Source organism: Squalius cephalus (genome assembly GCF_949319135.1).
Source record: "Squalius cephalus genome assembly, chromosome: 17".
NCBI lineage: Eukaryota > Metazoa > Chordata > Actinopteri > Cypriniformes > Leuciscidae > Squalius > Squalius cephalus.
In genome coordinates, this window is record NC_137138.1 from 10,966,261 (window position 1) to 10,980,061 (window position 13,801).

The 13,801-nt window shown below is 38.4% G+C and overlaps 1 protein-coding gene across 1 annotated transcript in view; it reads right to left on the reverse strand.

The window, feature by feature from the left end:
* Positions 1-13,801, reverse strand: part of pnpla7a (patatin-like phospholipase domain containing 7a) — a 23,904-nt gene continuing 10,103 nt past the window's right edge. The window contains exons 18-36 of the mRNA XM_079846480.1: positions 13,220-13,351; positions 12,074-12,197; positions 11,075-11,188; positions 10,893-10,959; positions 10,637-10,786; positions 10,481-10,544; positions 8,642-8,810; positions 7,578-7,760; positions 6,749-6,867; positions 6,102-6,258; positions 5,401-5,517; positions 5,239-5,308; positions 5,035-5,151; positions 3,700-3,848; positions 2,894-3,046; positions 2,645-2,761; positions 2,481-2,565; positions 2,169-2,284; positions 1-1,438 (exon numbers count right to left, since the gene is read on the reverse strand). Coding sequence (XP_079702606.1) covers positions 1,301-1,438; positions 2,169-2,284; positions 2,481-2,565; positions 2,645-2,761; positions 2,894-3,046; positions 3,700-3,848; positions 5,035-5,151; positions 5,239-5,308; positions 5,401-5,517; positions 6,102-6,258; positions 6,749-6,867; positions 7,578-7,760; positions 8,642-8,810; positions 10,481-10,544; positions 10,637-10,786; positions 10,893-10,959; positions 11,075-11,188; positions 12,074-12,197; positions 13,220-13,351 — 2,341 coding nt within the window. The 3' untranslated portion in view covers positions 1-1,300. The remainder of the gene's footprint in view (positions 1,439-2,168; positions 2,285-2,480; positions 2,566-2,644; positions 2,762-2,893; positions 3,047-3,699; positions 3,849-5,034; positions 5,152-5,238; positions 5,309-5,400; positions 5,518-6,101; positions 6,259-6,748; positions 6,868-7,577; positions 7,761-8,641; positions 8,811-10,480; positions 10,545-10,636; positions 10,787-10,892; positions 10,960-11,074; positions 11,189-12,073; positions 12,198-13,219; positions 13,352-13,801) is intronic.

A 13,801-nucleotide genomic window follows, 5' to 3' on the forward strand; every position in this document is an offset into this window, starting at 1 on the left:
ACAAAGGCAAAACGCAGTTTATTAGAAATCAGCATTTTAACACGTTTGCAGAATGACACCAGATTCTCCCGTCGTTAGAAAACAATTGCATATTTTTATTGTCTGGACTTTCAGATGTCCATACTGTGGTTTTTCTAACTTTGAAAAGAAACTGATCCTAAACAACCAATGTTGACAACGTAAGTGCTTTCTTCATAGCTTTAGCACAACAGATTTAAAGCAAAACTATTGGCACAAAGCATTAAGATTGTTCCAGAAGATTCAAAAAGAATGGCCTGACCACAAATCACTAAATTAATGTCAGTCCTGGCAACATAATCAAAACACAAACATTACTCAAACATGTATATTAGTCAATACTGGCATTATGATTAGACTGTTAATACATTCTTGGACCACTTACCCATTTCATAGTAACTATTAAGGTTAAAAGGCACAACAGGTATCATACGGCTTTTTTGTCAACAAAAACAAGAAATACAAAAAATATTGCATTGATAGGCTTGCTTTTTTGCTTGTGTTTGATCACATGCAGCAGCAGCAGCTAGAGGTATGGTTAACTCATCCGACATATTCGGTATGATATACGATGCTGTTTAGTTTAAATCGATCACTCAACTGTTCACAGATCAGGTACCCCTCAGCAAGGAGAAGTTGGCCTGCATGAACAGCCAAGCTGTGGGACAAATCAACTTGTCAAATGGTCTAATGAAACAAAATTCAAAATTATTTTTCTGAGCTTATAAATAGAGATCTCTACAGTCAATATCTTTCTTTTTGATCTCCAAATCATCATTTTACTGTTTTCTGCTACTTTCATTGACAGTAGAAAGAATCAACTGTGTGCGCAATCCAATATAACTGTTTGTAAATACAATGTTTGCAGTGTTGTAGCTGATTGTCTTACTCGTGCAATTTCTTCTGTTATTGACCGGTAATTCAAGATGGGCTAGAGTTGAGACTTAGTTCATTGTCAGCATGAAACTTCAGAGAAACTCTAGGATAGTCTTGAGTTGCCGCTCAGATGCAAGGACAGGTATTATTTCAACCCCATGCCATGTTACCCAGTGCAACAGTAGAGAGATAGATGTTTTCTTAGGATTTTTTGCCCAAGAGGAGGGGAAAAAGGCTTGTGTAAATACACTAAATACAAATGTTTTGCTCCTCAAGGCTTGGACGTATTTGGTTGGAGTGTAACTGGAATGTATACACGGGGCCAAACCCCAAATCTTGGGACTGTCAGTGTTTGTACACTACCATGCTGATGTCTGGGTCAGTGGTCGGGACGGAGGGGTTTCTGTCAGTGTGCTTTTCTGGTGTGGAGGGTGGGAGGGCTGGTAGGGCTGGAAGTTTGCAGTGTTTCGGAGGACACAGGCCCCACGTCTTCCACGTCTGAAGAACGCACACGCTGTCTGCGAGTCCTCTCCAATTCTTCATCCTGGGCATAAGGACCAATACAATCAATTCATTTATTTTTTTAGGATTTTGTAGGACTTTTTTGTTGTTGCTTATTCACCACCAAGGCTGCATTTATCAAAAATATTGTAAACACAATAATATTGTAAAATATTATTACAAAAAAAAAAACAACATAAAATAACCTCTTTTCTCTTTTTAATGGATTTTAAAATGTAATTTATTACAGTCATCAGTGTCACATGATCCTTCTGAAATCATTCTATTATGCTGATTTGGTGCTCAATAAATTTTTTTTGTTATTATCAATCTGAAAACAGTTGTGCCATTTAATATTTTTGTGAAAACTGATCTTTTGGACATGAAGCAAAAACAGGTCATGGTGACTGGTGGTGGTGGTGGTTACATTAACATATGGTCACCATACTGACATAACTACATCTTAAAGGCACAGTAACAGTTTGATTGTGGACATTTTTCAGTGGTTCAAGACAATAACTTACATTAAAAGTAGATCTAAAGGAAGTAAAATTATAAAAATGTATCATTTAAATAATGGTGTCTTGTCCTCCTTAAGAACCACAGCTGGTTCAGCACAACCACAGCACAACTAATTGTAAGGGAGAGAAATGTATCATGTTCACTTAAATTAGGACTGTTGGTGCAAGAAATAGTCGACATGAAGAACAAGAATAAAATGCTACAAAAGTGTAGAATGTCCCTTTAAATCTGTGTGTGTATGCAAGACTTACAGTGTCTGCGGTCAGTTCCTCCTCTGTGTGCTCACTGTAATGGTTGTAGAGCTCCATGTCTGACAGAGCACTCTCTGCCATCTCCTCTTCATAGTCAGTGTGATAGTCTGATTCATCTGAGGGAGATGGCGATATTCCGACCCATTAGCTTAATGATGTTTGTACACAAATCACACAACACTAAATGACATCCAACTAAGAAGCAGCCAAAGACAGATCAATATGCTGGGAATTTATGCCAAAAATCCCTGAAACAGACTGCCAAATGTTATCTTAAAAAGTACATTTACAAGAGGTGTAGCATTGATTTACCATCCACATGAGCTGGTTTGACTGGCTCAATCCGTGAGACTATCTCAGCCAGATCAGTGAAGGAAGCATTGGGACAGGTCACCACCTGCAGAACAACAAACTGAAGTAAGGAACTGCTAACACAACTTACATCTGAAAAGTCTTTTAGGTGATCTATGGCTTACACTGTTGCTCTGCGTTTTGTGGAATTCTTCCTGATGTCTGTCCTTCATCATCTTTTCTACCACGCCACTCCTGCACCACACGTCAAACACTGTCTTCCCATGCTGGTACCCCACTTCCTATATGTGCACACAGCCACACACGCAAACACACATGTGGCAAACCAAAACAAACCCAAAAAGTATAGGTGCAAGAGAAAGACTGAATATTTAGGGTGCAGACGGGAAAAAAGTGAAGGAGATAAAACTCACGCTGATCTCATCAAACTTGCCGAACTCGAGCGTGCGGTATCTGTCGATGGGAGGTCTGATATATTCACAGTAGTCGCTGTTCTTAACAGATTCAAGCTGTCTCACTGAGCACACATAGGCCAATCGGGCCTGGATCTCAGTCATGTTCAACACCTGAAACAGTCACACACAACTTTCAAAATTCTGAATCCACAACAACTTTATTAAAGAAACTAGACTTAAATTATTTTATTTTTTTGCTTGGATGTTCTGGTAGATTGCTGTTTGCTAATATGTTCTGTGTTTTTTTTAGCTTTTTGCAGTTGCTAGGGTATTCTGTGTGGTTGCTAGGGTATTCTGTGTGGTTGCTAGGGTATTGATGTTTGGTTGCTAGTTAATATGGCTCAGGTTCCCCCAATGATGCAAATCTATGGCATATTTTTGCTCGTTTTATCATCCGTTTAGACTGGTACACCGGTAAGACACGCACCATCACATGAATGACACTGCAACTTGTGTAAAATGTTTAGTAAATCACTAGCAGTTGACACTTAAAGTGAGGTCACATAAGTGAAATTTTGCTGCCAAAAAAGGTTCACTGTCTATTGTCAATAGTGTAGTAATATATAATGCACAGCTCAGTCATTTTCAAACCAAGCAGCTTTCTGTTGTCATTTGCATGGATTGCTATTGAAATGACTGTATTTCGCAGATCAACAGTAAATGTGACCGGGCCTTTACAAGTATGAGTAATAGTAATAGCCATGCTTGCCTTAGAAAACACAACTAATTAAGTAAACACTGCACATGGCTAATGTCTCCCTCACCTTGACTTTCTCAGCCAGTGGGTTGAACCGTTTCCATAGCAGCCACCAGCCAGAAAGGGCATCCCCGTAGTTAGTGAGGTTAGTTTCATCTTGGCTTCCAACATCAATGGCAATAACCACCTTGGCACCCATGGAGCGTGCCACATCCGCTGAAATAGGGACAGAAATCAACACCCTCACCAACAATTAACCACTATCATTAAAAAGACCAAAATTGCCAATCCTTCAGATCTGATCAAACGCAGTAGTCTCGGCCATAGACGGCACACTCACAGTCTGCCCCAGGCCCAGCGCCAGAGGGAGGCGCCCCCCATGGACATCCATGTGCCCCCCTTCAGGCCGAGGGAGTTGGACTTGATCCTAGCGTGTAATTTTCTCACTCAAACCACTGCCTGCTTCTGCTACTGATTGCTTTTAGAGGGAAAAGCTGCCCATAACTGCTGGTCTAGGATTTGTTTTCTTCGTAATAATAGTGAAAAAGAGTGGGCAGATCCAGCTTATCTGTGTTTGTGCTCGTCAAATGATTAAATTTCCAACATGTTTTTGCTTTGGAGAGTAACGTAGCCAATCACAGACATGTTTGTTGATTTCTTGAATGCAATGGCCAATCACGTTTAAGTTAGAATCCACTCACCGCTCGAGTTTTTGCCCAGTGCTGAGTTCTGCACGCGTTAAAATCCTCTCTAACAAAGTGTAGACATTATGTAAATAAGAGATTCATTGTGTAGTCAGCTTCACTGATTAATATAACGCGTTCATTGAATGTTTGACAGCTTTTTAGTGATTATAAAGCGCTCTTTGCACGCTGTCTAGGAGATATAAAATAATAAATAGGCCTATAATATATTCAGAATTTGAATAAAACATTTGTTTTCCATGCTTGAAAAGCAGCCACATACACGTTTCAATACATAGGCTCATCCACATATAAATGCGGAATTCACTCTCGAAATTGTGATGACTGACAGACAGTGATAAACATAGCAAAGGAATAGACAAAAATACCCTCACTATTTTCAGAAGAAATGGGCATGGTCCAAACACAGGATTTTGCTGCATTAGGAAAGGCAATTGTTATTATTTGTATAAATATAAATACCCCCCCCCCCCCCCCCTTTCCTGTCTAATTAGGCGGTTCTTGGATAAGAATAAGCCAGAATTTTGTGGCCAGAATAACCCACAAACTTTGTGTGCCAACAGTTAAAAGTCTGGCAGTGTTGAACGTTTTTAGTAGCTTTGCATCCTTGAAGAAGTGTGACTGTCATGGCATTTTGGGATTTCACTGTCGAGACCTAAAGAGGTTTTACTGCGGGGAGCTGATGTCCTACTACACACCTGGCAGGTTGTTGATGTAGCCTCCGTCCATGAGCAGGTGTCCATCTTTTGGATCACACAGTGGTGGCAGGTAACCAGAGAGAGACATGCTGGAACGCACATACCTCCACAGAGAGCCTGAGATGGAGGGACAGGAAACATCAGACATTTATCCTGGTTAAGGAGAGGCTCATAAATGCAGGTGGAGTATGTGACAGTACCAACCATCAGTGTGCACTCTCATCGTGGAGGCGGTGATGTCTGTGGTGATGTTGAAATATGGGATCCAGAGATCCTGTAAACAATCCAAACACATTTAAGCTGCTGAATTTGGCAGATTGCGATCCTGTGTAGGATTTCTTGAGCCAAAAAGAACTAGTTTCCAACCTCTATCTGTTTGTCCTTGAAGACAGCATTAATGCTAGAGTTGAACGAAGCTCCGGAAAACATAGAAGTGATCGGGTAGGTCAGGTCCAGCACTTTCTTAAACACTGATGTCATTTCCTGCCGGGAAAGAGAGGGGAACAAAGTTAGACTTTTGGTGTCCAATTTAAACTGCACTTTATTTAGATCCTAAATAAAAGAAGAAATTAAAAAGAAAAGGGGAAAGAAATGCTAATGAAGGGAACAACAAAACAAGAAAGGAAACAAGACAAGGAATAGGAAAAAGAAAAAGGAAAAAGAAATTAAAATGAATAGAAAAAGGAAAAAAATTACTAAAAAAAAAAGAAAATAGGAAAAGGGAAAGGAAATGAAAATGAGTAGGAAAATGAAAAGGTACACAAATGGAAAAGAAAAAGGAAAGGCTAAATTTAAATGGAAAATGAATGGACAAGAATAAAAAAAAATAGGAATGAAGAAAAGAAAAAGAAAAAAATAACAGGAAAGATAAAAAGAAAATTAGAAGAAAAAAACAAAAGTAAATGAACAGAAAAAAAATAAAACAAAAAGGGAAAGGTAAAAGAAAGAGAACAGGAAAAAAAGAATAAGAATAGGAAAGGGTGCAGTGTACTTAATTTACATTTTTTAATGAGAACTGTGGTGTATCTTCCACAAGGTTCATCTTTAACATTACAGTGGTCTCTCACCATGGCCCATTCTCTGGCTCTGATCTTCATCCTGCTGTAACTGCGGTCCTCTGCATACAGCGCGCCCATCATGGAACCGATAGAGGTGCCGGCCACCAGATCAATAGGGATTCCCGCTTCACTCAATGCTCGAATGATGCCCACCTGAGAACAACCCCTGAAAGAGTGAAGAAGGGATGAAAAGAGGAATGAGGGGGGGGGGGGAAATAAACCCAGTAATATGAGGCCAATCAATACATAACCTTTCACTTTGGTTCTGTTCTATCTGTCAAAAAAATGATAATGCCCAAATATGGCTTGATTGAAATCGACAACCCTGTCCTAGCCTAAAGGAGACTGGGCAGATTTAACACTGAACACAGAATCAATCACAGGTTACTACACAGAAATTAAGGGATAAAACAGCAACCAACCTTTAAACACCTCCTGCCAACCACAAAAAAAGACAATAGACAAACAGAGGATGTCAGATCAAATTAAATGACAGAAAGAGAGCAACAGAGGCAAGAGGTCAAACAAAGACTGAGAGGGGGTGGTAAAGGGCTTTTAAAAGAAAATGCCACAGTAGTGTCAACAAGAGTGGGAGTGTGGAAATGCATTCAAAACAGTGGAGGTGCTTTTTTAAAATGTGCAACAAGTGAGAGTACCTGGCTCCTCCGCCCCCCAGCACTAGAGCGATGGTGTTGCCTGTCAGCACACGGGCCAGGCGTGAGAAATCAGTGTGGCGATCGGCGGGTTTCTGAAACACACGCTGGTACATCTCTCTCTGAAAACACAAATGACACAGGAACTTAAACCAAAGCTATACCAGAAATCCATGTTACATTCGCAAATGACTATCACATAAGAAAATTCTCTCACATCACCTTAGTCTTGGGTCATATATGCACATTAATACAGCTGCCAACCCAACTCGTTGTGATGGCCACTACTGGAAACCTTTTTATTACGAATTTTACTGGTTTTGGTGCCATTCATAAAACATTAAAATGGTCTTTATTCCAATCTCAGCTATGAAGCAGATCAGAAAATAGCCAGTTTCATTTCTTCAAGGTTTTTGTAAAAATTGTCTGTAATTAATTCTACTTTGTGGTTTGTTTTCTCTTTATATCCTGAAAGAGATTAATATTTGCCATGACATAACCCGTATTCAATGGAGGTGAAGGACACACCAGTAGCAGCCTGGGAAACTCAGAACAGAACAGAATATCAAATATCAAAATGTATAATTTAAAATGTGGCAAATCAATAAAACACTTTCCCTTCACTCAAGAGAATGCTAGGGGGTCTGTGAAAAAATAAATTATATTAATTTATTATAGTTTTTATTTATTAAGATAAAAAGGAAACTCTTGCATCATTACATTTTGGGGTCTGTGGCATTAAAAGTTTGAAAACCCCTGAGCTAGACCATCACATGACTTTCAAAATATCAGTTATTTCAGTGAAACCATGATGTAATATTGAGTGCTGTACCAATTTTGGCAGGCTCCTCTTGGAGAAGACTCTGCGGGGGCAGGACAGGTGAAGGTGCCTGGAGATCCAGCTCCGCATGTTCAGCCATTCGGCTGTTCCTTTGGGAGGAGGGCCATCCTCCCGGTGCAACAACACCAGCTGTTTCTGTGCTCTTACCGCACTCCCCTCTAACATACGTTCCAGCTGAGTGAAATAGAGACAGACAAACAAAGAGAGGGCTGAATATCATCCCTTCAAAACTAGACAACACTCCGTCAAAATGCATTACGATAATAAAATAATTTTCTTTAATGGAATGCACTGAACGCAGAACCAATCCATAAATATAATAGAAATATATCCATTTCTTTCACAAGGTCACTTCTTTCAGAAGAATACTTATTGATTGGGATTGGGACGTTTAAGAGAAAACCTACGTCCTCTCTCAATTATTTTCCTGTGAATACAATTACCTATTTCAAACTTGTTTCAAACATCTATTGAGTCCATGATTCAAAGAGCAGCGCCATAGTGGCCGTCCCCTTTAAAGTTTGAAGGATATACACGATCAAAAGGAATGTTGCTCCACCCCGGACCTCTGATCCAACTTCAAACACAAAGCCGAAAGACTGCCCAAAACCCTGGATATCTGAAACGGCTCTCCCTGCTGCACTAAAATGATGAATCTCTTGCTCTTTAGGAAAAGAACTAAGTAAGTCCTGCAGTTCAACTGGAGTCCCATCAACATGGTTGAATACTGCCTGTGATCAGAGTAGTTCAGCAGTGACTTACAGTAAAAAAGAATAAAACAGCACCTGGAGTAGGTGTGTTATGGTTCAAACAACCTAATATTATTTGGCCCCAATGTATAAAAGTACCTGTCATCCAGAGAGAATGATAAATTAAGCCTTCAAGCCCATTTAATTTGAGTCTGTTGAACTAAAGAGTTTTTATAATAAAGACTCTTCAGTTTCCAGTGGATGTAACAAAAGTAGTGTAGCTCAGAACATGATTTTGGTACATAATTTACAGTAGCACCAGTTCATGTAAGTGTTTTTCACTCTGATGATGTAACACCATCATACCTCTCCCACGGCTGGGTCCTGCTCTCCCAGTCCCACGATGATGATGCAATCAGCCTGTCTGATGCAACGCTGAGTCCATGGGGTGAGTGACACATCTGTCTGATACAGGACTATGCGGTGGATGTCTTCCTGCTGACCCAGCCAACTCGACAACCTGTACTCATGCACACTGGAGAAGAGCGAAACTATTTGTAGCTACTTTTCATGGTCTCTGCAAATAACTTGATTTGTTCACTGGATTGTAAGTTATTTCTAAAAGTTTAGATAATCGAACCTGTTACATTTTTATAAACAAATAAACAAAAGTCAGAGTTTCTAATGACTTCAGTTGTTAAATTCTGAAATGTATGAACCGATGTAGGGGTCCCACACCTTTTGACAAGTAAATATCTATGATGCATAGAGTGCATCAGTGCCCCCCCACTTTTTCAGCGGCATTGGTTCCAGAAGTATTTTTTCCATTCATTTCTCCCATAGGGATTTCAAAAAAGTCTTTGTTGAAGCGTTATAAGACATGAACCAAACCAATCAGCTACAATATAACATAACAAATTTGGATTTGAAGCAAAAAAAGCATTTGAAAATCAGACTACATGAACATCTCTTGAAACATTGCGAACAGCATAATCGAATGAAAAACGATGGATAAATATAAAACTACTCATTCAAAAATGTCGAGATATATAATATATTTTAAGGTTTTGCAAAATATGCATTCAAATATTTAAGTATTTTGAGAGCATAGGGAGACCAACTCGATTACGTCATTTACTGTGCTTCATGGGAGTGGGCGGAGCTAAAGAGTTTTTCTGCTAAGCGCTGCCAATCACAACACACTGGGCCAGCTAACCAATCACAGCACATTTCTTATTTCATTTATACATTTATAATGTTTTTGTTTCAAATAAATGCTGTTCTTTTTAACTTTATATTCTTCAAAGAACTAGAAATATTAAGCAGCACAACTGTTTTTAACATTGAAAATAAAAAATGTTTCTTGAGCAGCAAATCAGCAAATTAGAACGATTTCTGAAGGATCATGTGACACTGAGGACTGGAGTAAAGATGCTGACAATTCAACTTTGCCATCACAGGAATAAATTACATTTTTAAAATATATTAAAACAGAAGACTTTAAATTGTAATAAAAAAAAAATCTTACTGACCCTAAACTTTTGAATGGTAGTGTAGCCTATGTGTGTGTCATGCACTCAAATAAATTTAACACCATGTAAGATTTAAGACATTCCTACAGTTTATGAGGAATAGATTTTACATTGTATTTTTATTTTTTTTGTGAGGATGTGTGAACATTACACTCAGGAGTTCTCTTGAAGCTACTTTGATGAATGTGTGTTGGACTCAGATCCTTGTCTCAGTGGATCTATTGCTGTTAAACTGACCAATAAACATGTGATGGATGAGAGCTTGTCAATAATCTTGACAGAAACCAGGGCAGTATTGGCACTTAAAAGATTTTCTGAATTTAATCTAACAGAAAACACAAAAAGTGGTTCACAACTGAGACAAACATCAGCAACAACAAGGAAAAAGGAACATCTCATGCTGGGTTAGAGGGACCAGGACTCATGCGGACTGATTAGTTATGGGGTTAATTGTGTTGTTCATTTACATATCACAAAACAGCTTTCATCTCGCTCATCAAACGACTACTTTAATGTGTAAAAACAAAAATGAGTGGTGTTGTTTTTCAGCTGAACACACAATATCTGCATGTATTAATACATTTGCATATTCTGATAGATGGAGTGGGCACACATTTATATAAACTAATATTTGATGCCATAAAAATAATATAATGACACTTTGATGCCGTACCTGTCTAATGCAGCAGAGCCGAGGCGCTGTTTGATGATGTCACTTGTCAAAAGAAGAGTGGGACCTGGAAGACATAAATTTGACTCAAGCTTCCTCTCCAATTGTAAACCTTCTCATCTTTTTCATTTAAAATCTATGTAATATAGCAGTCCTCACCAATAGCTAAGAGTGCATGCTGAAGTTCCAGGGTGAACGCGGTCAGAGGAACCTCCTCTGATACCGGGAGCACAGTGACGGTGGAAAGGTTTGAGGCAGGGTTCCCCGCGTCCCATTTACTGCCGGGAGTGTGTAGAGCTAGACTGCGAGCTGGACGTTAAAATACAGATACAAAGCTGTTATCATACATTAATGGAGCCTAGAAACCTTTGCCTTTGATGCAGGAGATGGAACACTGATAGTTTTACACACACACCTGTTAAAGGTCCATTAACTTGCTGGAGGATCTTCTGTCCGAGCAGATGAATAAGCCTCGTGACTACCTAATGAGATCAAATACAGAGAACAAGGCTGATATTATACAGACACAGAGGGAGCAGAGAAACTCTAAACACTGCAGTTTCTGGCTATAAAGCAAATACAGTGTGGCTGGCATACCTGTGGGAATTTTCTCTTGATGGAACTGAGAGCGCCCTCAGGTAGTTTAGCCAATTCTGAGTCCCGAACAGCATGAACAGTAGTTGCTCTGTTCTGATGGGTCAGAGCTTCCACCTACATTCACACACATACATGCACACAAAACACATGAAAAACTTACTTGAAAAAAAGTTGAATCAAAAATGAAAGCTATCCAGAAACACATTTTGGATAGAAACAAAATTACCAAAAATAAAAGGAAAACTGAAATTATAAAAATAGAAGAAAATTCAAAATATGATCAAATATGATAGTAGTATAGAATTCTAAAATAACACTATGACTCATGCTTTATAACTCAAGTCTTCGGAAAGCATACAACTGCTTTCAGTGAGAAACAGACTGAAATTTGTTATTCACCAAAAAAGTAAATCATACAGGTTTCATGATTAGAGCAAAGATCAGCAGTCACAAAACTCCAATATCTAGAAATAAAGTCAATCTGTGACGTAGATTGAGACTAAATTTGGATCTTCAAAACAGGCGTCACATCACTCGCATGCATGGACAATGAACCGCCGTTCTCCAGACAACGTAACCATGGCATCGCCATGGAAAGGTATTCTTAGCAGCATAGGCGTCACTACGGAGACGTCAGCCAATCACAATAAAACATTATGAATAATGAGACAGAGGGATCTTCTGGGAGACACTGGGATACTGAGATACTGGCACACCTGATTAGGTGGCACATATTCACTGAATACATCAATGCCATTGCCAGTACATTAATGTCACTACACATATAATAGGCAGACTTTCTATATAGTACATTCACAGCATTATATAAAATGGAACGATATCTGATGATTCATTGTTGAGTCATCTTAGCACAAAATAAAGTCAAAAAAGGTAACAAATCCTGAGAAACTCTGGGCAAGGTACAATAATTGGTTGCTAGCACAGCTTTGAACCATTTGAAGACTTTACACTATATGTTGTGCATGTGGAAAAGCTCACCACTCCAATGAGATCTCCTCGGCCATACTCTCCAGTCAGCTCCTTTTTCCCATCCTCCTTCATGATGACGGAACGCAGGCGGCCACTGAGCACTATAAAAGTACTGTCAGACTTATCGCCCTGCCTGAGAGAGAAAGAGAGAGAAAGAATGGATGGGGTCGTTTATCATAGAAGATTTATGAAATGCTGAGAAAGCTTATCTGTCTCAGCCAGAGGGGCTGAGGAGAAGAAGAAATCGCCAAGTTTATTAGATTGTATTCTGTCCAAAGCTCTTACTGAGAAGGCATAGGAAAAGATGAGAAAGAAATATCATGACAATAGAGTGTTTTTGGCTCTCCTGAGAGGAGCTCCCAGATAAACTGTTCAGGAATACACTTAATATTAATATATAGACTACACAGGCAAAAAATATGTGGACATACAAACATCACACAAACAGACACTTATCGAACGAACACACCTTTTTAAAAGTTTGAGGTCAGTAAAATGTTTTAATGTTTTAAAAGAAGTCTCTCATGCCCAAGACAAAATCAGTAATGAAGTGAAATTAAATATTATAAAAACTTCAAATAACTCTATTTTAAAATGTAATATTAAGTGCTGCTTAATATTTTTGTGGAAATCGTGATTTTTTCAGTATTCTTTAATGAATAGAAAGTTCAAAATTATAAATCTTTTATAGCATTATAAATGTCTTTTGACCAATTTAATGCATCCTTGCTGAATAAAAGAATGAATTTCTTTTAAAAAAAAAAAAATGTTTTTTTAAATTCTTTAGGGTAGTTAATTATTTTTCAAAACCAAGGGTGTTCGTCCTCCTGTTGCTACTGTAACTGCTTCCACTACAAAGTCACCAACCTTAGTGGTACTGGTATAAAAAAAATATTTAAAAAAATTTTCCTATAATACAATAGGTACAATAGGTTTGTTTACCCATACTAAAAATGTTTGTCTAAGGATATTGCATGATTTAGTGAAACTGAGTGTAGCTAATGAAACAATAATACCTGTTAATAAGAAGGTTACATTTGGCCAAGTAGCGCACTAATGGTACTTATTTACACTAATAAAGAGGTAGAGAGAAAATAAATAGTGTGAAAGGAGGAGAAAAAAAGTAAACAGTAAATATGAGGAAATTAAGCAAACCTGTAGACAGCTCTCCCCGCCTCCACAGCCATCCAGTCAAGGGCAAAATCAATCTGTCTGACGAAAGATGACATCCTTCTTACAACTGTATGAGCCACATTCAGCACCACTGTGGGCTCAGCTCGCATGATCCTGACAACATACACACACACACACACACGGGAGTGAATCAACGTGTCAGTTGAAAAACCATTAAAACCAGCAAAAAGAGTGAGTTTATGTTCATTATTTGCAAGCCAATGTCAACAAGAAGTTACATATAACTATGTATTATCCTATAGAAGACATACTAGGAATGTATTAGCCAATTATAAAGATTTACTTATTTATGATTTGATGCCATATCAGCAGCAATGGGAATTCATGAGAAAATCAACAGTATTTCAATTAAAAAAAACAATTATGGTTACAATATCAATTCAATACATTGTTTCACATACATACATATAGAGGTAACACCGAGGTAAACATTATTACTTGTGGCCAGAAAGAAATGTCCACAAGTATTAATGCTAATTTCTTCTGTGCTTTCTGTAGAGCAGTCATGGATGACACTGTTTTCCATAATGGCCTATTATATAA